The 25,402-nt window shown below is 37.8% G+C and overlaps 5 protein-coding genes and 1 pseudogene across 7 annotated transcripts in view; 3 read left to right on the forward strand and 3 right to left on the reverse strand.

The window, feature by feature from the left end:
• The window catches only part of LOC146451661 (arf-GAP with Rho-GAP domain, ANK repeat and PH domain-containing protein 1-like), a 41,787-nt gene extending 40,019 nt beyond the window's left edge, over nucleotides 1-1,768 (reverse strand). For 2 of the 3 annotated variants that reach the window (XR_014859957.1, XM_085098716.1), the window contains exon 1: nucleotides 146-1,768. Coding sequence is in view for 2 of the 3 variants with exons in the window: in XM_085098716.1 (XP_084954842.1) it covers nucleotides 146-1,595 (1,450 nt within the window). In the remaining variant the exon portion in view is untranslated. The remainder of the gene's footprint in view (nucleotides 1-145) is intronic. The other variant, XM_085098717.1, reaches the window with a different exon arrangement.
• A 2,776-nt stretch (nucleotides 1,769-4,544) lies between these two features.
• LOC146451662 (ubiquitin-like protein 3) lies at nucleotides 4,545-12,455 on the forward strand. Its single transcript, XM_085098785.1, has 5 exons — nucleotides 4,545-4,799; nucleotides 7,597-7,705; nucleotides 9,414-9,500; nucleotides 10,108-10,185; nucleotides 11,980-12,455. The coding sequence occupies exons 1-5, from the start codon at nucleotides 4,749-4,751 to the stop codon at nucleotides 12,033-12,035; spliced, it is 381 nt and encodes a 126-aa protein (XP_084954911.1). The 5' UTR covers nucleotides 4,545-4,748; the 3' UTR covers nucleotides 12,036-12,455.
• LOC146451663 (uncharacterized) lies at nucleotides 8,382-9,213 on the forward strand. The gene has a single exon (XM_085098784.1). It carries the CDS (start codon nucleotides 8,518-8,520, stop codon nucleotides 9,088-9,090), a length of 573 nt encoding a protein of 190 aa, XP_084954910.1. The 5' UTR covers nucleotides 8,382-8,517; the 3' UTR covers nucleotides 9,091-9,213.
• Nucleotides 12,456-17,545: 5,090 nt separating the features above from the next.
• On the reverse strand, nucleotides 17,546-20,598 carry LOC146451664 (ras-related protein Rab-9A-like). The gene has a single exon (XM_085098928.1). It carries the CDS (start codon nucleotides 20,492-20,494, stop codon nucleotides 19,877-19,879), a length of 618 nt encoding a protein of 205 aa, XP_084955054.1. The 5' UTR covers nucleotides 20,495-20,598; the 3' UTR covers nucleotides 17,546-19,876.
• Nucleotides 20,599-23,974: 3,376 nt separating this feature from the next.
• Nucleotides 23,975-24,664, reverse strand: LOC146451665 (histone H2B.1). Its single transcript, XM_085098823.1, has one exon. It carries the CDS (start codon nucleotides 24,657-24,659, stop codon nucleotides 24,288-24,290), a length of 372 nt encoding a protein of 123 aa, XP_084954949.1. The 5' UTR covers nucleotides 24,660-24,664; the 3' UTR covers nucleotides 23,975-24,287.
• A 310-nt stretch (nucleotides 24,665-24,974) lies between these two features.
• LOC146451666 (histone H2A pseudogene) lies at nucleotides 24,975-25,384 on the forward strand (annotated as a pseudogene).
• Nucleotides 25,385-25,402: the final 18 nt, after the last annotated feature.

Genomic DNA, 25,402 nt, shown 5'->3' on the forward strand with positions numbered 1-25,402 from the left:
GTTTTGACTGAGTGAGACAACAAGATCTGGGCTAGGTGACCAACACAAAAAATGCCACAAAAAATAATAGGTCTTACTAGAAGCGGCATGTCACACACGTAATGGATAGGTTGTCCTGCAAAAATTATCATTAGAGACACCATACCTTGGTGACGATTACCATCTACTTCATCTTGCTGTTTTTTGACACTACTCTCCGTTGGAGGCAATGGTGGTAACGGCATATTTGGAAAACCTCTTTTATCTTTTAAACTTGAACTTGTTTGCCTGGAGGGAGGGGGAGGTGGAGCGACTCTTTTAACAGCTGGGTATCTTGGCAAGGTTGATGGTTTGTCTTCTGAAGAAATCTTTTTGTTCCCAGGTGTTGAAAATGAATTTGTTCTTGGTGGTAAAGAATGGTTTAATTCCTTGTCATCATTTGTGGTGCTTCCATTTGCTCCGAAAGCAGTGACTAGAATTCCATCCTCTGACTTCCCTCTAGCCCTTGGCGCTGGTACCGGCTTTTTTGAACCAGCTCTTGTAGGCAGTTTTGGCACTGGCCTTTTTGGTTCAGTTGTTGATGCAGAATGACTTTCTATAACCTCGGTGTTTCCATATATAGCATCCTCAGAGACAGCTGGTTCCTCTGATGTTTTTGAAAACACATCTTCCGTCAAAGGATTCGGCAAGCCTGGAAAGCGTGATGTAAAATTTACATCAGCAGGAGTTTCGTCAGCTTTCAATGGATCAAAAATGGCAACACTATCATTACTAACAGAGGCAGCAACTGGTTCTTGGGCATTGTTACTTGCACTAGTCTGTGGGCTAATACTTGGTGTAACTCCTGGTTTACTCTCGGAAGCTGCTTTGATTATTCTTCTAGGTGGTTTAACGGGTACCTTCTTTTTAGGGGGCATAGAAGGCTCCGCAGAATGTGACTGCTGTACTAAATCTAGTGCCTGAGTGTCTGATTGTACAGCTTCACCTGAAGAAGGCTGTGTAGAATATGATTGAAGAACAAAATCTTGTGATTGAGTGTCTGATTGTACAGTTTCACCTGAAGAAGGCTCTGCAGGATGTGATTGCTGTTCTAAACCTTGCGCTTGAGTGTCTGGATGTACAGTTTTATCTCCACTACTCCCCTCCTCTAAGTCTCTCCTTGGTGGTATAGGCGGCGGACGTCCTTTTCCTGAAGACCGTTTTAACACTTTTGGTGGAAGTCTTGGAACATCGTCTTCAACGTTGACGTAAACTGCTTTGCTATCGTCAACATCCTTGTCTTCGAAAACGCTATCGAATCCTATTAACGATTTTTTCTGTTCACTTCCCTCTTCAGCTCCGTTGCTTATTAATTCCGTATTTGAGATGTCACCATTGTCATTGTTTGTGAAATTCATGCCGAGTTTTTCTCTAAGCTTTTCAACAAAACCCAGAAGTCGTCTCCGATGGTACGGCAACACTATTCCAATCTTATCGAGGGTATTTTCATCGATATTACAGCAAATCTCCAGGGAAATATAGCCATTCGACACGAGTTTATCTGCATACCTCTCAAGCTTAACTTCGTTGGCTAACCAATCTTTCACCGCCTCAAAATCCTCGTTTTCGGCAGCCATTTCAAGCTACAGCCTAGCAGTTTTCCAAAGATCCATCATCGCGGAATGATGAAAAATTTTACCTACTTCGATTGAAAGCCGAAACCTATCACAAAACCATCTTGCAATCCCCCAGTTCAGAATGTGATATGTTTTCGATAGTACAACTGTTTCCGGGACCTCCGGAATGCGCACAATCGTGACTGAAGAATGCTGACCACCTCACGACCGCTTCAGCAGTCACGGGGTATGACACAGGATACCCAGCCGAATTGGAAGAGATCGAGCAACGGTTAATTTTAATCAGGCTAATATTTCAGTTTAATTTATTTAGACGTAAAGTGACGTCTGGCACCTGCATCTTTACATAAAGAGATCCGGAGACAGAAACTATCTGTACAGTTTATTCGTGCGTTGTGTGGGCGACTGTATGTACAGCCCCCGAAATTATCTCCAACCCCGAGCTAATCCCCAAATTTACCCCGAAATTAAATGATCCCCAGTTTTTATCACACTGACCCGAAATAATTTACCAAAAATAAGCAAAACTGACAAAATTTCCATGCATTTCTTAAATTAACGGTAGAATATTAACACTCTCAATGTATTCGTTTTTTTTCTTTCTTCTTTGTCCTTTTTTCGACCATATAAAAGAAACCACTAGTTCAATTTTCAATAAGTATAATATTTCTATAACATGTTCGGTTGCAACTAGGTACATGGAAACTCAGGCAGCATTACAGGAAGTCACATCTTATTAGTTTGTTGCTGTCCTCTGGCCCGTGAACGAAATTTCCGCAAAATACATGCATGCATTATAGATGCTATAGAAAATGACTGTTACTGTGTATTATATTTTGTAGTTCAGTTTCTTTATTGATCATTTAGTCGCTTATTATTACCGCTGTTTATTCGAATCATTAAAACAACTCAAACTTTCGGGTAAGGGTACTTGGATCGAATTCGTCATTTTAGGCGTTTTGAGAATTAATTCAGTGTCAGCACTGTAGATTTCCATCCCGGAACTGGAATTAGATCCTTGGTCCGTCTTTCCTTTCTTTTTGTGTGTCACGACTTGCTACAGGGAGTCATTTCTACTACAAGATATCCGGCAACGGAACGTGTTCAGAACAGTTTATTTTGCGTCGTGTGGTCCCCTGCATCCAAAAGTTTCGAGTCTAGAAGCATTGAAATTAAAGGCCAAATCCACTGTCAAACGGTCGACTTCCTTGTCTTTGTCTAACGAAAGCTTACGAATTATCGGTTTTCGAGTAAAAGGGGGAGGGGGGCGGGCCCCCCTCCCTAGATACCCCCACTACATAAATGAGCTGGAAGGTGATTCGTGCCTGTCTAAGGTGTTTCACATGGATTCGTGACTCAGTCTGGGATCATGCAACCAAACTCCGGCGTGATAACGACGGTATATGTTGATATCACTTACGATCCAGTAACATGATGCGCCAGCCAGTTTACTTTCGTTATTTTTTGTTGGTCGGCTTTTAGAGTCAGTTTATTTTTGGCTGATTAGGTCTCTTGTAGATCCTACGTCAACTAGCAGCATTGTCGTTCGCGATCCTTTGCAGTTTTCACGTCTAGAAATATTGTAGGATAACCACAGCAGATCCAGACCGCAACTAAATGGGGACTCGCTCTCAAACGCTCGACTTCCTTCTTTTTGTTTAACGAAAAATTTCATTTCATTTTCGTTTCCATTTTCATTTTACAAATTCGCCCTGAGGGAGATGGGCATACAATAGAACCCTAGGCTCCCTGCTGGGTAAACCCACCGAACCATTCCCGATCCCCAACCAACCATGAGAGTATACACACAAAGACCAGACCACAACATCGGGAGCTACGTCCCCTACACTCGCCCAGATCTCTCGGCCAGATCTCGGCGCCTCAGCCCTAACGGGGCTGGATTTTGGTCTAAAAAATAAGTTGGGGCGGTGCCCCCACCCCCCCCCCCCCCTAGATTCACGACTCAGTGTTGGAGACCGACTAAACTCCAGCGTTATAACGAGTATATGTTGCGTATCACTTACGGACCAGTAACGATGCGCTGGCCAGGTTACTTTCGGATTTAGCAAAATTTCGCTGTCGTTATTTTCTGTTGATCGGCTTTTCGAGTTTATCACGTGTTTCACGAGGTCACTTTTTTTGGAGACCTCGTTCCCATGGTCCTCTCTTACTCAGCCCTGTGGGAACGAGGTTGGGATCAATCATGTGTGCGTCATTCTGATCTACGCGGAAAAACACGTAGTTTTGCATCATGACATAACAGTGCTCATCTCTGAACTAGGAAAAATAAGAGACCCTTGGTAGTCTATACTTTTCATCGTAGAGCCAGTGATACACTGTAGTTTTCAACAATAACCTCTACGCCTTTCTGAAATTTTGCAATCAAGAAATTGTTCACATATATAGGCCTTGTAATTACAGACCCGTAGACCTCTCAATTTCCCCATTATGTAAGCGCCGTGACGAGGAGAGGTTGGACGTGACGCGGAACATGCCAAACGCTGTTAGTTGTCAAGATTGCTTCTAGATTTACTGTTTTCGCTCTTTTATTTTAATATCCCCTTCTTCTTTGAGCCCGCCTCGATAAGTTCAAATGCTGTACCTGCAGGTCCACAAATTTCTTTTTTTCAAGTACGTGCTAATGAATGGCCGCGTAAATAAAGTTGCTGAATTAATTACTTTGACTTCTGGTACCGCCGGACATGCTGGCACAAGGGAAAACTGAGGAAAAAAGAGTGAATTGTTTAGAAATCTGTAATAGCTAACTTTGTGTTAAAAGCCAGCGATCTCAAAAGAAGAATAATCCGTTTAAACGAGCAACGAGCCAGCAAAATCAGGTCTATTTTGTTTGCCATTCTTGTCTCCACAAAACAAACACTCGACACTCGATCACTTCTTTGACGTCACGGGAATTTCCCAGATCACCTTGCAGCATACGTAGTTTCATAGGCGAAGGCGAATATATCTTCATAGAAGTGTAGCATCTGATGGGAAGATTATCGGTGAAGAAGACATGTAAATCACGGTTTTCGCGACAACCTTACAGTTTTTCTCTTCGAAAAAGTATCAAAGATTGTTCTTAGTGGTTATTCGTCGAATTTTAAGGGCTGCCTCTGTTGCGAAGTTGATTTTCTTCGCACTGGTTTGCCCAGTATGGGTGACAGTAGTGTTACAGCAAGGCATAAAACGATACCGGACGACAAGGTAAGCTGTTCTCATTACCTCTGTCTCGCTCGATTGTTGTTTTAAAACCTCTGAGATTTAGTTAATATGGTGTTTGGTGATATTCAACTAATATGGGTTTGCTTAGAGCGCCAAGTAACTGGTTAGAAGTGTTCACATATACATACGCTTATGCTAAGTCCTGGCCATACATTATAGCTTCCGTTTTTGAACTTCACAGCAACCGATAACCGAATTAAGCTGTCTGTTTACGCTGTAAGGATTGATGGAATGATACATTTTAAATTGAAGTTTAGATACGCTTTTTTAGATAGAACTGCTTCATGGTAACGCATGTTTGTTTTCAAACTTTTGAAGTTGTTTTTCATTTGCCAATGCGAAAAAAAACTCGTGCATTCGGATAAAACCTCTCACGTGCGAAGTGGTGAATTTTTGGAGGCGGTTTTACACTCCAAAACATGCCTGATATGTTCTGAAAAGTGTTGCGATGCAGGGATGTATTCCAGGCGGAATGATGATGAGAAATATGTAAATCAATGGAGTGGAAACTTCATTTGGGAAAGAAGTATTCTTTCATCGGTAATCGTAAATAGAAATCCTGCTGTTTAAGCTTATATACATCAAAGACAAGTTAAAGTTGAAGATTAAACAGTAGTTTATCTGGTTTCATCAATCCGATTTGTAAATGGTACTATAAAACAGCTTCTTGGAATATGATTTTCTTGATACTTTTGAAGTATCTTTTCGACAATCTGGCGAAAATGTGGACGAAATCAGCAGCTGCGACGACAAACAATTTACATGGTTGCGTGTTTGTACCAGAGACAACTTCTGATAAGCGACACGAAATAGTCCTATCATTTTTAGGTTCAAAATGACACAGTTTTCCTTAATGATCATTGATGGTGGCGGATATTTTGATTGAACACCTCTTTCCACAGCTATAAAGAAGGAGTGATTTTTTATTTGAACTTCACAATGTTTAATGGTGAGTCCCTGAACAATTGGTGATCACTGCTCATCCATTTTGTAAACAAATCATAGATAGGATAAATAAATATTGTTTCTGAGAAAAGGAGAAAAGTTTACTCTGAATTGAAAATCAAGACAATTTATGGTAACAAAAGAAAATAAATCATAAACAATTAAATTCATTTTTCTAGGTTCCCAAAGTGATTGCTGGACTATTGACCGTTTCGTAAAGCAGTTTTTTTTTTTGTATTATACCCAAAGTACTTCTGCCAATTTTCAAATTGCAAATATGCTTTTGTTGTTATACATATTTACAGCATACTGTTATGAATTTTTGAAGTGCATTTTGGCCAATCCACCATTTGATTGATTTTGTGATAAAAGATGATAATGACTTGGTAACAAGTTATCTTTTCATTTATTTGAGGTCAATAAATAATTGTTGTCTTCCAATATGTGTTCATCCTTGAGTTCTGACCATGTGTTCCGGGCATGCATTATCTTTGAAGAGTGAAGACCAGAACTTTATTTCCGTAATATGGTGCAAATGGAAGTAAAGATTCTCGCAACTCCAACTGTGTTCAGTGGTCCCAGATATTTTTCTTTCTTATTCATTTGGAAGTGAAAAAAAATTCTTTGTAACTAAGGGTAGCGTGTGATAGTCACTTGACAATAATTAGAGAACTTGTGGCCCCTCTGTCTCAGATCAAATCAGAATTTATCACAAATTAATTATGTTAGTTTTTGAGAAGGAAGGAAAACTGGAGAACCGCGAGAAAAATCCTTGGAACAAGGACCAAAAACCCACACATGGCGCCAAACTTACTCTTCTCACTGACTTTTTTTTTTTCTTTTTCTTTTTTTTTTTTTTTTTTTTTTTGCCAAGAACAGCTCTATTGAGTTAATCTTTCTATTCATCTGAAGTTTTTCAAAAAATTAGCACCAATAGGATACCTAGTGAACATGCTCCTGGCCTGCAGAAAAATTGGCCCAATTATAATATAGATTGTGTTTTAAGTAAAAGAAATATCCATGGAAATCTGAATTAATTTTTAGCCACATAAATTAACTGGAGAATCATTTTTCATGACTTAAACATTTAGTGAATTGCGAATCTGAAAGTGTATTTCTATTATTTTTACCCGAAATTTCTGGAATCCTACACCATGTCAAAAGAAATATAGATGTTGTGGTTCAATTTTTTCCTTGGTTAAATTTTCCTTTGTTTTTTTGTTAATGTCTGATAATGAGTATAAAACAAGGGAAAATAAAAATTGAACGTTGAGGATGAAATTGAACCACAACATAGACATTAATTTAAAATTAATTTTATTGCAACTTTATTTTTTAAGCACAGCAATCTTAAATGCACCACTTATAGTACTTAAAATTAATTCTCACTCTCAGTGTATTTTTGAAGAATTGTCATTGAAATCATTAACATTCACTTCCTCAAGACAAATATTAATTTCCTTTATTTGGTAATTTTACCTTCTCTTTTGTATTAATGTTCTTTATTTTAAAGCAATTTCCCCAATCAATTTCCGTTAATTGAGTCTGTTAGATAAAATGCCTTAATAGAGATGAGCGTTAATTTCCTTCAATAATGTAGCTGATAAGATGTACATGAAGACGAAAAAGCTTCATGATAATCTCAAACACAGGGCTCAAAGTGCATGACCAGGTGGACGCATATATGTGACTGGATTTTTGACTGTGTGCCTGAAAAACTGATGTTGTATCCTGGTTTAAGATTTAAAGGTCTTTTTGAGAAAAACCTTGTGACTGTCATGACTATATGAAGGTACTAAGAATTGGTGTTTGGCCTTTTTTCTTTGTTTTTTAGATTTGTCTACGTTTGATTCTAGTTTCTGGCAAGACGCATGAATTTATATTTTCACCTAATGACACAGTATATTATATAACTCAGCATGTTTACGAAAACTGGCCAGAAGGTAAGTAAAGCGTTAAACCTCTTAACTTTAATTTCACTCTCACTTCAACGAGAAAAGAAAAAGAAAAATAAGACAGTGAATAAATCTAAATTTTTTATTAGGATCAAATAACTCAGATAGATGGCTGGCAAAAAATGGCGATTCATTGTTAACCCTTTCACTCCTGGACCGGCCAAAACTGGCCGATCTGAAACGCCCTGGGCTGAGTTGCTCGGAGCACGGTTAGCGCTAATCATTGGTTAAGAGGTAGTAAAACCTATAGGTTGTCATGTCATTTAACCCGGGTTAGGGCTAACCATGCTTTGGGCAACTGGGCCCTGGTTTTCCTCAATAAACCAATTTGTGAACTTGGCTTGGTAAAAAAAATTCCCTCAAGTCTTTGTTTCCTTGTGAAATTTTAGCTGATGAAACACTGTCTTTTGAAATCAGCCAGTGACATTGGCATAGTCAGGCATATCCTATCTTCACAGGTTCTACATCTAGTATTTCAACAATCATCCTTATAACATGTATTTTAAAGATGTATCCAAACCAGTTGCTCGACACTTTAACCTGCCTAACCATTCCTACAAACACATGGCAGTCTGTGGCATTTCTAGTAACACAGAAAGCCGCAAAAAAAAATTCATCTTCCAAATCAACTCTTAATCCCCTCTGAATCAACAAAGCTTTTCATTCCATTATTTAGTCCTGTTTTTCATGTTACCATGCTCCCACCAAAAGCATAGCTCCACTATTCACTACAATCCACAATTCCTTGATTCACTCTGAGGAAGGGCTAAAGCTCAAAATATCAGCAGTTGAATCTCTTTATGTTGGCCATATCATCTTTAGTTCTCAACTCTGTTGATGAAATGAAACATTCATTTCCACTCCCCTACCAACGCAGCACCACAAGTTCTTTGTTACCGTTTAAGGCGCGCATCCTTTTTTATAAAAGCCTTGTTATGCCCTTATTTGAGTATGCTGATTTAGTTTGGGGAGACAAACATAATGTAACTTTAATGTCTAGCTTGCAAGTGCTTCAAAATAAGGCGGCTAAAATAATATTAGATCGACCACTGTATTCCTCTGCGTCTGATGCGTTAACTACACTGAAGTGGTTAACACTAGAAAAAAGGCGCTTCCAGCGCCGATGCGTACATGTATATAAATGTCTTAATGGTCTCACGCATCACAAATTAACATTAGTCACTCAGCAAGAACAGCATAGTTACAACACAAGAAATAAAGCAAACCTCAAAATTCCATCCATTAAAAGAAACTGGGGTAAACAAAGAACTGGCTATCATGCTGTAAGTGATTTTAACTCGCTGGACAAAACTATACGAGCCTCTGATAATGTAAATATTTTGAAGCGTCAGATTTTTAATTCATTGATTTAAGCATGGAACAAAGAACTGGCTATCATGCTGTAAGTGATTTTAACTCGCTGGACAAAACTATACGAGCCTCTGATAATGTAAATATCTTGAAGCGTCAGATTTTTAAATCATTGATTTAAGTTTTGTATTACACATAAGATACATTAGTTTTTAGTAGCATCTTTTAGCATTTTTGTTCATTGTAAATTTTTAATTTTTAATTTTCGAGGTCCTTTTTGTAAACCACTTTTTAGTGAAAAAGTTTCCTCATTAAAGATTGTCATTATTATTATTTCATTATTATTTAGAAACTAACCCCTTATCCATCTTTCCTTTTTTTTAAGATTGGAAGGATGAGGCAGTTAGTTCCCACAACATATTAAAACTTATCTATCATGGTCGGTTTTTACATGGGAATGTTTCTTTATCTGGTAAGTACTTTCAAAATGTTTTACTGATGTTTAGCAATGTACAGTTAATGCATTTCAAAGCATGGAATTTCAATAAATTTTAAACTACAATACTATTTCTGCTTATTAGGCAGTTTATTTTATAAGACTGTGCCTATGCTGTTTTTTTGCCTGTCTTGTTTATGGCTCTGAAGTCTTTTGTAGCAAGTTGCTCATCAAACCAACACTTGATCTATAAAATAGCTATAACAGGCTGTGGTTCCACGCTACAATATTAGTCAGTCTCAATGTTACAGACACTAGTTTGCCAACCATTAATCCTGGGTGATGAGGCAGAGCTGTGTGTATGTGTTAGGTTAAAACAAATCCGGGTTAAAATTATTTTAACCTAGGTTGATTTGTATTTTCCTCTGTTAAGGTTGGGTAATTTACATCTGAAACAAGGGAAAATACAAATCAACCTAGGTTGAAATCATTTTAACCTGGGATTCATTTTAACCTACAACATGTACACCAATTACTTAATTGATGCCAAGACATGCAAACATGTCGTTTACCACATACAAATGCACATATGTATTTAGTAAATTTTTAACATGTAACAAATTTTTTGACCTTTCTTTGATAGCTCTTAATCTTGAGACTGGTAAACGGAGTGTCATGCACCTTGTTGCTAGGGAGAACCTACCAGAACCAGCCACTCAAGGTACTGATATGGCATACTGTTTTTGTTTTTGTTTCTTAATTTATCACCACTCTAAAATACCCCCCCCCCCCCCAAACACCCCACCCCTCCAGAAGATGTTCTGAACCCTTTCCTGCACAAGGCAAAAGCCAAATTTTTCTAAATCGCTAACTATGAACTGGGAGACCACATGTGATATACCATTTAAAAGGTATTTTCTGGGGTGTGCTATAAATCACACCAACAGAGATGGAGGAGGTCACATATTAGAGTGAGAAAAGTCCAAAACGAAAGAAGGAAAACGTTGAAAACTTTCTTATTCGTTGTACATATTGGGTATCCCCCAAACCATAGCTTAATTTACAGCTCTCAGTGCATTGCTTGTTGTAAGATATCAACTGGACCCTTAACGTACAAAGGAAAAAAGTTTCAAAAGTTTGAGGGGTGGTAAATCAAGTCTCATATAGGAGGGGGGCATGATTTTATGCCTTCAATATGTAGATCTTTCCACGATCTTTTGGTTGTGCAAATTTCACACAAATTGACAAAATACTGAGCTCATAATTTGGTCATGTGTCATATTGCACTCTTGGGCAGGAAAGGGCTGAGCACTTATTATTTCCTTAAAAGTTACTTGTATGAAGCAGATGAAAAGACATTTTATACAGACCAGAGTACAATTTTGTTGTAAGTAACATGCTTCCAACAAGCCTTTGAAAATCACCCAGTGATGGAGCTTTCTGGTAAAATATTGATAATAAATAAATTCAAGTTACTTCATGTAAATCAAACTTGAACCTCATTAGTATTGTTGTGCAGGAAAATTTTATAGGATTTTGAAACATGCTAAACACCCTATGACTGTCATAGGTTCAGACAAATACTGCAGTTGTATATGATTTCTGGAATAAAGTGAGCAGTGTGGTACAGGGGCTAATTGGTCCCAAAACCAGTCAGGGGCACAGCAACCAGTGAAAATGTTTTTGTAGTCATCCTGGGCAAAATATATACCTTATTATCACTTATTTTCACGCGACTTTGATTTCGCGAATTTGGAAAAGGAATATTTCGCGGGACTTAAATTTCGCGATTTTGACGAATCACCAATTTTCAAGGTAATCAAATTTCGCAAGTCAAGTAACTGGTGCTTGTTTTTTAACTTCCATTTCTGTATTTTATCTAACCATAACGGAATACAAGGTCGAAACGCAACAAGCAACTGGCTGAAATTTTCATCAATGTCAGCAACATAACATCTTTTCAAGAAGTACACTGATATAAGCAACCGAGGCACTATTTAACTCGATGGCGCTGCCAATTAGCTTTAAGAAAAGGATTGCCCTAGGGTTTTCAATTGGATCTTCAGGTAATAAGGTTGTGTTGCAGGAACTAATTCAGCAAGATGAGTCAGATGATGAGGAATAAGGGCATGCGTTGAACTGAAATTTTGAACCCTCCTACTCGTATGTATACTCCTAGCAGACGGAAAACTGAAACAAAGGTTTTTATAAAGGTCACTAAATTTCGCATCTTTAATTTTTACGGCACCTTTTTTTTTTATTTCACGAAAATAAGTGATAATAAGGTAGTTACTCAGCTAAGGTCTTTCTCCCTTATTAAAATGTAATTTAGCTAGTATCAGGTATTAAGTGGTAAAACGGAAAGCACCTAGTTTAGAACAAATAGCGGAGATGGGACTATCTGCTTTCCAAAGGTGAAGTTAATTTGCTCATTTCTTGGAGAACGGTAATGGCATGCATCAAGTGCATCACATGAGGATTTTATATTCTAATATTACTTCCTACCATTCCACAGGCCAAAGAAATCGTGAGAAAATAAGCGAACAAAGTTGCTGTTGCTGTATTGTTTGACTGAGAGTTGAACGCCAGGTCTTCGCAGAGATCATCTGCTCTAAATATTCTTTAATTTTGTTTTTTATCTTAGTATATTCAATTATAATATTTTGGGTTATGCCCTGCATGAAAATCAAATTTTGCTCTTTGTATGCTCAAGAAAGTAAATAGAGATTACCCTTTAAACAGAACTAAGGAAGAAAGTAAAAAATAATTGTTGTTAATAGTGGTAAATATTTCAGTAAGTTCTACAACATTATCATGATGAATACCTTATTACAGGCAATTTTTGTGGCATCTTAACCTCACAAAGTTTGAAAGAAAATATTTTGTCAGGCTTGTTTTTCATAAATTGGGAGAATTTATTTTAATGTTCTGTTACCAGAAGAGAAGCAGCTTTCTTTTTTCATAGCATGAACTTTTTCGTGACTTAATAAAATCACAGAAACGAAAATTATGTGGCAAGAATTTCCTGTAATAAGGTATTGTTTTTCAACTTAAGTGGGTGATTACTATCTATGCGAACCATCTGAGTGTTATCATGTGACATTAAGGAACTTGAGTAACCATGACCACTACAGTACGCTTGCCAGAACAACACTTTGAAAGATTATTCCAACTCGTTAATTTGCTTATTTAATAAATAATGTGGCTGAACTGTCCAGGAGTTGTATTTATAAGTCCAGGGCACAAGAATACAAAGAAACATGCCACATTGTGCATTCACATTCTCTATGAAACTTGAATTTGGTCATTTCATGCTGTTGTTTTGGAGAGGACAGCAAAGAAAAATTAGAAATGTAACATATGCAAAGTGATTGTATGTGCCGGCTCATGCTGTGGTCATTGTTGGTTTTAAATACACTTAAAAGTTCGGCAATGAAAAGGTACAGAAATCACCTGCACCAACAGGAAATGATGTGTACTTATGCATAGAGCAGAAAAAGTCAATCACCCCATTTAGTGACTCATAATTTATAAAATGCTGATTTGACATTTTTTTACCATAAGTTTCTTTTTTTCTCATGCTAAATGGAAGAACCCCCTTCTTCTTCTTCCATAAAGAAACATGGCAAGATGAAAGGGATCAAATTTTGTTTGTGTCATAGTCAAGTGTTCGTAAACTTCTAAGTGGGATGTAGGCTTTTCTTTGGGGCCTTAACTACTGAATGAGGTTTATTTGGTTGGCTGTTGGTAATCATAAACCATGGTAAGCTGGAACCTTGGGATGAAGATTTTGAATGACAGAAACTCTAGGAGCATGAAACAGGTTGGATCTTTGAAAATTGTGCAATACAGTCGACTCCCGATAACTCGAACCCTCACTAACTCGAACCTCGCGCTAACTCGAACCAATTTTCCTTTCCCTTCAGGTAATTCTTATATAATTTTACCCTCGAAAACTCGAACTCCCGTTAACTGGAACCTTTTTCAATTTCCCTTGAAGGTTCGAGTTATGGGGAGTCGACTGTAGTAATTTCTGGTTTAAATAAGTAGCACTTGTGTTAGGCTTGAGGATACAAAATAACATATACCTCCCACACAGAGCTGTATGTTAACCACAGTCAAATGTAAAAACCTAGAAATTTCTGTTAAAGATCACATTTTCACTTTGAAAGCTCAAAAAGCCTATCAGCTTTGAGTTGTCACAGTGAAAACCTTATCTTTAACCCTTGTTGTCCCAAAAGTGATCAGCATTTAAATTCTCCTTACAATATCACTGCTTAAACAAACAAACAGGTCAGGAGAATACAAGAAATGATAGCCAAAGATGAAATGTGTTGATTTTTAATGAAATTCTCCCAAGTAGTACCACAAGAATTATGTGAGAACAGTGAGGAGAATTTGTATGTTTATACCGGGTTAACAGACTTTTCTTATTTTTTTACGTTTGACCACGGTTGAGAGCCGTATGCATATCTTTGGAAATGAACCCATAAGTTACTCGATACCCCCATGACAGCTGCCACATTGCTGATCAAAAAAGGTATAAAACAGTTAATTCAGTTTTAATGTTGAAGTGTTCATGAGCTTAATTGTTTCTGGCATTTAATGTAACTTTTTTTTTTCTGTGCTGTGGTGGAATTACTAATAGCATGATCAAATTTGTTGGAAATTCAAATCCTGGTGAATTCAAATGAAATTTATCAGTCTTTTCTGCTTCATTACATTGCAGTAATTTAGCGGAAGATAGCTCAAACTTTTCATAACATGACTATTCCTGGAATTACCTAGCTCATTTCAATTATTTTCTCAGCTACATGTATTCTAAGCAATTTTCAGAACCATAATTAAATGAATGTTCATAACATATAATCGTTATTAATATTCAATTAAAGTTTACCAATGTATTTTCTCCATCCAGTGATGATTTCATATACTGTTTTTGATATATGTTGATTAGAACCAAAGATTAGTTTTTGTTTCCTTGGTAATACGAGAATTCAAGCATTAATTTGAAGTGCTCACTCAAAAAAAATGCCATTAAAATTGCTCCAAATTAGCTTTAATCTTACAGTCTCATTGTCAGATATTTAAGAAAGATTTCACATCTCTGCTAATTAAATAAGTAGAAGCAACAAAATTCATCCTTAAAATTCTTACAAGATAATCTATCTGAATGCCAAAGTAGAACTTTTTAAGAGCAATTTGCATTTTTGTGTTAAATATTAAATGTTAATTATTTTTTTAAAACCTAAATTTAAGTAATTTCATTTTGTTAATAAGTAGAGAGAAAGCACTATGCAGGAAAGTGTTTCAGCACTGAAAGAGGATAGTCAAATATCTAAAAAGTGGTGTTTCCCTGAGAAGAAATTCAGATGAGTAATTTGAGTAGGTGGTCGCTAACGACAAGATTAGCAAGCATTGCCCTAAACAGCATGACTTGGCTGTCAATAAATTGGCATAGCTTTATTATTGGAGCTCTAGCTGCTAATGAAGTAACTCAAGTTCACTTGATTTCATCAAAGCTATTGTCAAGTTCTGATTCACTCCCAACCATGTAAAAATTAATGAAAAATGGGCATCATTTTGTGTTGTTCTGCAAGGGTGATGGTTGCTTAAGAGGGTAGTCATAGGTTTATCTCAATCATCTCTGAAATTCATCTCTCTCTTTTTTTTGTTTCTTAGTATGGTAAAATATATTATCATTGGGTTAGATTTATTCTCCACATTTGTGGAGTAACATTTTTTTACTTGTCAATAGCATTTATCTTGTTTGAATAATATTAGACTGTAAATAAGATGTGTGGTGCTATGCTCTACTTAAAAAGGAAGCACTAAATTTGTCTGACCCACAAGATTAAGGGTCTGATTTCTTACAGACGTTTTAACAAAACAGCAAAAGTTTCCATTTAAATACCGTAGGTTAAACAGTGCACTTAATGAGAAGGCAAATGGCCGTTTTTTAATTATTTGCTGATTCTTTGGGAAAGTGGACAAATTTAGTGCTTACACTTTGAAGTTGTTCTGGCATAGCATCACAAGCATGTAACCGCACTGGTGTTTTACAAATATAAATGTCTTTTTCTTGGGTTTAGCCCATGTAAATACATTGCTAAAATAAAAAATCTTTTGGCATGTATACAAGTCTTGCTAGTATATGGCCCGTATATTTTCAAGTCAGATTTCTGTATGGCAGAAATCAACAACGAAAATGTTCATTCCATGGAACAAGGTCATTTAGGCCTCAGGTGTTCACTTGTGACACATGCGCAAAGCCCCATTAACATCGACAAAACATGTTCAATTAAACCAGGTTTAACAAAATGAAAATTGGTGACAGAAAGCTGAACCATTCGCTTTGACATAGGATTCAATTAAACTTTAATTCATGCTTTCATTTGTGTTAAATCTGCTGTCGTCAACAAAAAATCCGAAAGCAGCTTTTACGAAGGAAACAATTTTAAACTGTGTTTAACTAAACAGCTTTTAAATGTGTTTAAGGCCCGGGTTAAACGCCGTACTTCACATGAGCTGAACTCAATTCAACTAATTGACACGAGTTAAGTTCATGTGAAGTTCGGCGTTTGACCCAATTAAGTTCGGGTAATTTTATTTGAATCAGCTGAGCCGATCTTCACGCCTGGTTCAGGCGTGAAGAACAGCTGAAGATCAACTTTGGGTCAAACGCCAATCTTCACATGAGCCGAACCGAATACGTTAATGTATTTCTGAATATAACAGGGCCAGTGATTGCCTGAATACCCTTGGCGTAAAATCAGTCACGCAGAAAACCTGAAGTAAATGAGGCAACTTTGAATTCCAACTGTTTTCGCCTAATTCAAAACAGGCCATAAAAAGACACGAAAAACGTTGACCTATAAATTTTATCGCTTAATACTCAAGAATCAACATTCTTGAACTCATTTTACAACCGTTAAGTTTTTCATCGTTTTCCTTTGGATAATTAATCTGAACAGATAAATTAACATTAAACAAGCAAAATTTATTGAAGAAATTTGGACGAATTGGCAAGCCTTCATTATAATTTTTTTTTTTTTTTTTTTTGCTGAAAGTCGCATATTTTCAATATTTTTCTGTAATTTTCTTATATCCTTTACAGATATTTCTTGACCACTTTGCTTTTTATTTGATCTTGCAGTTAAGTTCGACCTTTGCCTCAACCGGGCGAACTTAATAAATCTCGGCCGACCTAAACTGTAATTAGGTTTGGCTCATGTGAAGTACAGCGTTAAACCCTAGCCTAAGCCTTGGTGTGAATGTGGCATTAGGCCCTGTCCAGACTAGGTGACAATCTAAGGGTTTTCACCATGTTCTCCAGTTTTCCTCCCTCCACAAAAACAAACCACCTCCAACTCCTAACTAATACCGAAGTATTTTTGCACAGTTTATGACTGTGGGAAAAGTAGATCTTAGCAAGGGCTTTTGGAATCCAAATAGAAAATTGGGGGTAATGGGGCAATTTTTTAAGAGATGATTAAGCAACAATTATTCCAAAAAGCTGTAAAATACAAAATAATGAATGGCGTTTTTTTCCAAATTGAAGCTTTATTATCTCTGAAACGTGCATGGTTACCCCCAATTTTCTTTTGAGATACCAAAAGCACTTGCTGAGTTCCACTTTTTCCGCATAGTTTTAAACCGCGCAAAAATATCCCTGTATCAGTAAACACCACCCATAGGAAACCAGAGTATCTCCAGATGTGCAGAACGTATGCACAGTAACAAAAGTAGGCACCGTCCTCAACCTTGGTGCTACACTCCCTAAATATTGTTATTTATAGAAGTTGAAATCCCTGCGAACAAGAAGTACCAACCCCTTCTATCTTATGGACACCAAACAATGATCGTGAAACATGCTTCATAGCAGTAGTTGGCTGTACTTGTTTACATGTTCATGTTCCTATTGTGGAGAGGGAAGGCAGTTGGCCATATCATTTAACAAAAATTTCCATTGAGGAAATGGCAGTTCAGATAACCACATCTCAAGTAACCAGACCAGCTGTCAAAGAAATCTTTAGAAAATGCAAATGGAGATCATTTTGTTACATAACAGCAATCTTAAGTCACTTGGTGCAATCAATGACTTTAATCTTTGTTACATTAATTTTTATTCTTTAGTTTACCGTTAAGAATTATTTTCGCCTGATAAATCATATAATGACCACAACATTCTTATTTTATGAACTACAAATAACTATTTAACACTATATTTATGCTAATGTCATGCATTGCTTTATTTCTATCTCAAGACCAAGGAAAAGCAATATCATTACTAACGTGGACCAATCTTGTATTTCTCTTCAACCTACTTCATTACTAGGAATTTTTCAAAATGAAAAAACAACGAATCCAAGTCATTGTAATATTGACCTTGCTTGGTTGGTTTAAAATAACATGATATCAATGCCATTGTGATACTGTACATGTGCTAAACAACAAAATAAGGTTTCTATTTTTGACGTTTTTGGAAAATGAACAATTTCCAAGACAAAATTAGTGCTTTCATGCAACTAAAATTATAAGCAAGTTTCAACCGTGCTATTTATACATTAAACAAATTTAACAAGCTATTACTGATTAAAATGTGAAAGCAAATTTATGGTCTGTTTCTTGCCATCGTTTTGCTTGACATCAAGTTTTCAAGTAAACAGCATTCAAACAGTTACTGTAATGTAACCTTGTTAGTGTGTAGATGTTCTTAAAACAAATATTTCTTCGATTCTTGGTCTTCACACTGTCCAATGTTGCACATGTGGTCTCTCATGCAATAGGCCATTTTACAGTTGTGTGCTAAGTGACCTGGTCTTGGATTCTAAGCGAGGCTGGGGTTGACCTTGTTCTGATACAGACCTCACTGCTTTTCATATGTAAATGCAACTAGTTAGCATAAGAACAGCATGATCTACATATGAAAAGCAGTGAGGTTTGTATCAAAACAAGGTCATCCCCAGCCTCGCTCAGAATCCAAGACCAGGTCACTTAGCACACAACCGTAAAATGGGCTATTCAATTAGGCTGCAAGCAATCATTGCTAACACATTGAGAGGTAACAGACAACGAGATTTCACTAAAACAATGCTGCAATATCACAAACAGTTGAAAAACAGCAAACAGACAACACATGCAGGAATATTCAGCTCTGTCATCATTCCAGCCACACACAAATGCTACATTTTTTTTATAACATCTCATACGTGAAAACCACTCTGTGGACCTTGAAGGCAGCCAGAGGAGGTTTTCCTGTAGGTTCAATTTATGAGGAACAAGGAAATTATATATGGTATATGGCTCAGTCACTTAAGTATAATTACATCATGTAACAAAAATGTGACAAAATATGCTGTGCAAGTAAGACAAACTCTGATTCAAGTTTTGAACATATATATGCTGTGATAGTATGATAAAATCTGATTCAGATACACTACCACTGTCTCATTACTGCTGTGCCATTAAACAAACAAGGACTATGATACCAGGGGCCTGTTTCTTTTAAAGTGGTTTCAAAGCACAATTTTACTTTTGAAACTTACAGGAGCATACAAGTCGCTTCAAGTTACCGGGCTAGTAAGTTTAGAAAATCCTGCGATTGGAAATAAGAGCAGATCTAAAACACCAAAGAGGTTTACCAGAGACTTCCTGAGAGACTCATCCATCCACACTGTACTGGATCCCTTCTGGATCTGTACCAGGGGCCTGTTTCTCAAAAGTCCCGATAATTAACTGGCCCGAAAAGCTGTTGTTGTTTACATTCAAGATCAAGTTTTCAATAGTTTTGCAGATAATATGATAAAACAAAATAGACTCGATTGTTAGCTAGGACCCTTGCTTTTATTCGTTAGATTTTGATTTGAATATTTGATTTTGGGCCCAAAAAGTTACCGGACTTTCAAGAAACAGAACCCTGATCACAATGTAGTACTTGGCTCACCAATCAGTGTGTTTCTTATAAAACTAGATGGGAGAATTTATTAAAATATCACGACATTTTATTACTAATAATTTCCTGTATTCTCACAACTGGTATGTTTGATCAAGTTGTAATGTTATAAGGAGAAATTAGATCCTGATCACTGCTGAGGTTAAGGGGTTAAAAGTGAATGTTTGGCAGGGGCCGAGAAAGTTTCACCATGAATCCAAGCCATGCTGGCTCAAAACTTGCACAGATCCAAAGAGTACCAGAACAAATTGGAGCCATGTATTTTTTGCACTAGCACAATTCATATCCATGTGTGTTCTGTGCTGGTGCAATGTGAATATAGCCTTTAACTCGAGGGTTTCGAGAGACATGCCCCTGATCCACCTCTTGCTAGAATTAATGCCGCACCTGTAAACACACCCATTACAAACACCCCCAAAATCAAGGCAAATCAAATGTCACTACATTAGTGACATTATTATTCACAGCAACCTGATGATTCTTTCTTCTGCACTTTGGATAAATTCACTCCTTCTGTAGCAGAGAAGTCACTTTTAGCTCTGGATTTTTCCAATTCATTTAGTCTTTTTACTGCTGCATTGAAAGCAACGTTGACATTGGTCGAGTCCTTAGCGCTTGTTTCGTAGTAAGGTATTCCTCCGATTTCCTTGCAAAAGTTATGCGCTTCTTCCTGCGACACTACTCTCTCATTAACGTCAACTTTGTTCCCCAGAAGAATGAAAGGAAAGTTCTCTTCTTTACGAACGTCTGCATAATACAGAAACTCCTTCCTCCACATGGCCAAATTTTTGAAGCTTTGTACATCATCCACCGCAAAGACTAACAAACACAAGTCCGATCCTCGATAAAAGGGTGTCCTTAAGCTTTTAAATCTTTCCTGACCAGCTGTATCCCAGATCTGTAGCGTGTACGATTCTTCATCGATGACAACATCCTTGTTCAAGAATTCCACACCGATTGTGTGGTAAGACTGGTTATCGAACTTGTTACTCACAAATCTGTTCATAAGAGACGATTTTCCGACGCCACCATCGCCAAGCAGTACGACTTTTAAAAATGTTGTCTTGTTGGACATTTTTTTCCTTCTTGCTCTGTGTTTGAAAGTTATCTGGTTATAAAAACTGGAAAAAACATGGCCACCGATCTGCGTAATAAACCTTCCTGTTAGCTTCTCACGTGACACCAAGTAGCTGGCCGAAAAAGGTCATGGGATTGGGGTCAGGTTAGGATAGCTGAGTTTTTAATTTTTTTTTTTTTTTTTAACTGATAGCTGAGAAATGCTAAGAAGACTGTTAGCTGAGATGTCTAAACTTGCCGGAGTAAAGTGTGAATTTTACTGGCAAATAACTTGTCAATGACTGTGTAGTATAATCAGTTTGCTAACGAAGAAAGCTCGGCGATCCCGCGCTCATAAGTTGTCTCTTGAAGTCGTAAGAACAATAACTGAAGCAATGTTCGTTAAGTCTCAAAAGAGAATGGAATAATGCCAAAGCTCTTCAGAAATCTTCTGATGATACTCGACACAACAACAAGCTTTCCAGCTTTGCATGACCAAATAAATTGTTACAGTATTGCAAAAGTGTGAAAGAGTCCTAAAGTTAGTTCTGCTAACTAACGGAAATTTTAAATACAATTGAAAGTACTTACTACAAAAAAAGGAGGCAGAGACTGAGATTCATCAGATTATATTATTTGCGGCAGAGGAGTTTATCAATGCTACAATAAATTCTGGGATTTGTAAATGTTTGAAGTTTGGAAATTTAGTACCTATTTTATCATAAAAGTCATTTCTAATGAATGAAATGAAGTAGGACAATGAAACAGAAAGTGAATTTCATACTCGGTACGATTGAGCTTGAGAGAGACACCGTTCAGATGGTACAAAATCGCAATCTGGGAGGGGGAGGGGAAGCGAGAAAATGCGGGACTGGGGAGAGGGGAGAGGGAACTGCTCCCTTTCCCCAGTCCCCCCCTCTCCCTCTCCCCGATTACGTAATTATACTGATTATTCCTGCCACGCTCGCTCCTGCCATACGGAGCTTGAGCCCGCAGTACGAGCGGCAGTCAAAACTGGTTATCCTACGTCATTAGCAAGTGACACTTCACTTGGGACTAAATGACAATACTATCGAATTTGTAGTTTATCACCGCTCCAGTCGCTCTAGAGTTCTCGAAAATGGCCTATTTCTCCAACGTAAAGCAAACGGGAAACCACTAGATACCTTTCCCCAGCATTCTGGACCTTTCCACACAGCCACTTAGCTTCACTTAGTGAATAACACCTCACAGCGTTAAAAAGAAGGAGAGCGAAAAACCTTGACAACCGCGGCCGTCCGACACGGGCAGTGCTTTTAAATGAGGTACTCCTTAAACAATTTGCGCTATTCTATGCGTTTAAATAAAAAATGTAGCACTAAATAAATTAATAAATATGTATACAAGTATACAGAATAAAATTATTTACACTACTGTATACGCATGATTTTTATTAAATTTAGTTTGCGGCTTTATGATGTATCCGCGAAAAAGTTTCAATTTCTATTTTTCATTTGGTTGTAATGGTTGATGGCATGCATTACTCACTTTTTTCGAATCACCGCCCCGAGCTTGTTGTGAGTTATCAGCGAGTAAGCCGTCAGTATCTTTTTTAGCTGAGAACCCGAGTTTCACAACAGACATTTCCAGGCCAGATTTGGGAACTGAGTTCGCACAACATGTACCTCTAATATTTGCTAAAATATTATAAATATCTACCTCTTGCTCTGAGTTTCAAGTTCAGATTCAAAAATCCAACCAAGAAGAACAAGGTAGTGAACTGGCCCGCAGGTAGCGAGTGGTAATCTAGGCGGGCCAGACTTTCAAATCAATCTATTGCTAGTAGTTGTTAAAATTTCACCTATTTACATTTAGACATTTCACCTATAAATTTAGACGTGATTCCTGTTCTTGTTATTCAGATTTATGAAGATAATCCAAACCCCGATTCAAAACAGTAATAAGTTTAAGCCCCAAATTCGCATCATTTCCATTATTATTAAAACTTTACGTGCATTTCCTTCTGATATTTTGTCTGGCTTTTTACTTTTGCTGTTTCTTTGTTACCCTATCTAAAACTCGCCCTACATGTTCTTTCCACCTCTTGCTCATGGCATTCACTAACTTGATAAATATGTCTGATGTTTGGCATCCATAAATTCTTACTCTAGCTCACATGTGGTGGGGGGGGGGGGGTCTATTTCCCCCCTTTCAATCTCATGTTTGGGGTTCCACCAATTGAAAGCATTTTATTTCAAATGCAATGGGATACCAAGAACACTTGCTAAGTTCTGTTTTCTCCACATAGTTTTAAACTAAGCAAAAATATTCCTGTATTAGTGAGCACTACCCATAAGAAACCCGAGTATCTCGGTGCGTACTATTGTTTGCGCAGTAACAATAGTAGGCACCATCCTTAAAGACATTTAACATTTGACACTCTCCCACCCACGCACCCTGTCTAAGGGGTGATGCATCCGGCTGGAAATACATTAACCAATGTTATTCAATTTATATAATTTCTTTATTTATAACAATTTAATGGCACAAATCGGTAAATAAAAAGTAAAAAATATCTAAAATAGCCATAAGGATAATCTGTTAAATTTTAGGGTAAAAGCACCTCATACTGAGACAGATCACCAATTACCAAAACAAAAAATGTAGGGACAATAAATGACAATAAAACTACCCATAAAGCTAGTAAGTTAATTAATGAAATTATTTAAATTATAATGAAATCACATATGTTGGTCGGTGAGCGGAGAGTCCAGTCCACAGTTGATCGATATAGCCTTCTTATTCCGTTCCGAGCTATTGCTGGGCTGCGTTTCAACATTTTACAGACACTGACAATAGCCGCACACTTTAAGTGTCTTTTTGAGCTTTAAACACAAGTGCTGCAGGAGGATTGCAAGCAGAGGACGTGGAAAACTCTCAAAGATTTATACTCGTTGTTACCTAGCAGAGAAACAGGTCGGGAATTTGTATCCCTAAACACTACAGTTCCCACCCGGCGAGATCAGTCTCTCCGAAATGTAAGAACAATTTGAAAAGCATATTCCAAAACCAGAATGCAAACAAAAGCTGTCCATAAATTGTACGACGAGTCGGCCAAAGCGTCGGAGTCGGCCAAAGCGTCGGAGTCTTCACTGTGAACCTCACGCGGCGAAGATCACTATATACTGGTCATTCAACCGAAAACAAAACAACGCAGTAAATCGATCAATACTTATAGTCGCCGTGCTATGTCGTGAACTTGGTAAAATCAAAAGCACGAAACAGAAAACAACACTTCAGGCCATGCTAAATATTTTTCTTGCGCTTTCAATAAGCACTTCATGTAATTTCTCTTGCTTGGCACAACCAATCACAGAGCGCAGATATCAATGACGTATGAAAACTCAGTTTTGACCCGTTGCTGAAATCTGATTGGTTGATTTAAATTTCAGAGGCGCGGACCGTATGGCAGGCTATAGCTTGTAGAACAGGCGTTATTTTTTTTTTATTTGAGGCGAGCGCGGAGCGCTCTTTGGGTTTATTTCGGATAGGGATTACAATCAGCCTGTTTTTTCATTAAAACGCGAAAGTTTTGTTCCTTCTTTGTCTCGAGGCTGTTCCAGCGAGAATAAAAGGATAACACTTATGCGCGAAATTTTTTTGCGCGAAGTCTTTGAAGCAAAAAAAAAAAAAACATTTGATTTGGTGAGGACTATCGAATATGAATTAATACTTAAAATATACAAGGTGAAAACAGATTTGTTGATCATTGCTTTCACAAAATTTGGTGGCTCCTAAAGGAGCCGTTGGTTTTGGCGGTAAACTCAGCGAGTTTACTTGCTGCTGGTGTACTTGGTCACAGCCTTGGTGCCTTCACTGACGGCGTGTTTGGCCAGTTCACCGGGCAGAAGCAGCCTGATGGCGGTCTGGATCTCGCGCGAGCTGATGGTTGATTTCTTGTTGTAGTGAGCAAGGCGGGAAGCTTCGGTGGCGATGCGCTCGAAGATGTCATTGACGAACGAGTTCATGATGCCCATGGCTTTGCTGGAGATACCGGTGTCAGGGTGAACTTGCTTCAACACCTTGTAGATGTAGATAGCATAGCTTTCCTTTCTCTTTCCCCTTCTCTTCTTCTTTCCTTCAGCTCCGGCCTTTGCCTTTCCGGCTCTCTTCTCGCCTTTCTTTCCTGCTACTTTGGGTGCCATGTCTGCGATCAGAATGGATTTGAAATGCCTGAAATCTCGATGAAAATTCTATTTATACTAAAATCTGAACGAGATCAATTACCATACGGATCGAAATTCCCGAACACTGATTGGACAGTATAAAGAAAAGCTTGTTTTGTGTTCTGTGATCCTTAAAATAAAGATTGTTGTCTTTGTTAAGACTATCAGGTAAACAACACAAACGCGCGACACTGATTGGTGCATTTAGATCCTCTCTTTATTCTTAAAAAGCTATAAATATTGTATTTGCGCTTTCATGCCCATCATTCCACTATTTCGTCTGAATAGCTCCATCAAGAATGTCTGGTCGCGGTAAAGGAAAAGCTAAGGGCACCAAGTCCAAGAGCCGCTCATCCCGAGCAGGGCTTCAGTTCCCTGTTGGTCGTATCCATCGTCTCCTTCGCAAAGGCAACTATGGTGAGCGTGTTGGCGCCGGTGCTCCAGTGTACTTGGCTGCTGTGCTCGAGTATTTGAGCGCTGAGATCCTTGAGTTGGCGGGCAACGCTGCTCGTGACAACAAGAAGACCAGAATCATCCCCCGTCACCTTCAGCTTGCTGTCCGTAATGACGAGGAGTTGAACAAACTGCTCGCCGGTGTCACCATCGCACAGGGAGGTGTTCTTCCCAACATCCAGGCTGTTCTTCTGCCCAAGAAGACTGAGAAGAAGGCAAAAGCTTAAATTGCCTTTGCTCTCTATACAAAAACGGCTCCTTTAGGAGCC

Source organism: Pavona decussata, unplaced genomic scaffold (assembly GCF_977016875.1).
Source record: "Pavona decussata unplaced genomic scaffold, jaPavDecu1.1 SCAFFOLD_386, whole genome shotgun sequence".
In the NCBI taxonomy this organism is placed as follows: Eukaryota; Metazoa; Cnidaria; class Anthozoa; order Scleractinia; family Agariciidae; genus Pavona; species Pavona decussata.

Coding starts and splice junctions, on each gene's coding strand:
- LOC146451665 (XM_085098823.1), bottom strand. CDS start 24,659: ATGGCACCCAAAGTAGCAGGAAAGAAAGGCGAGAAGAGAGCCGGAAAG.
- LOC146451664 (XM_085098928.1), bottom strand. CDS start 20,494: ATGTCCAACAAGACAACATTTTTAAAAGTCGTACTGCTTGGCGATGGT.
- LOC146451662 (XM_085098785.1), top strand. CDS start 4,749: ATGGGTGACAGTAGTGTTACAGCAAGGCATAAAACGATACCGGACGAC. Junction 4,800..7,596: donor AAACGATACCGGACGACAAG/GTAAGCTGTTCT, acceptor TTTGTTTTTTAG/ATTTGTCTACGTTTGATTCT. Junction 10,186..11,979: donor ACCAGAACCAGCCACTCAAG/GTACTGATATGG, acceptor ACCATTCCACAG/GCCAAAGAAATCGTGAGAAA.
- LOC146451663 (XM_085098784.1), top strand. CDS start 8,518: ATGTTGGCCATATCATCTTTAGTTCTCAACTCTGTTGATGAAATGAAA.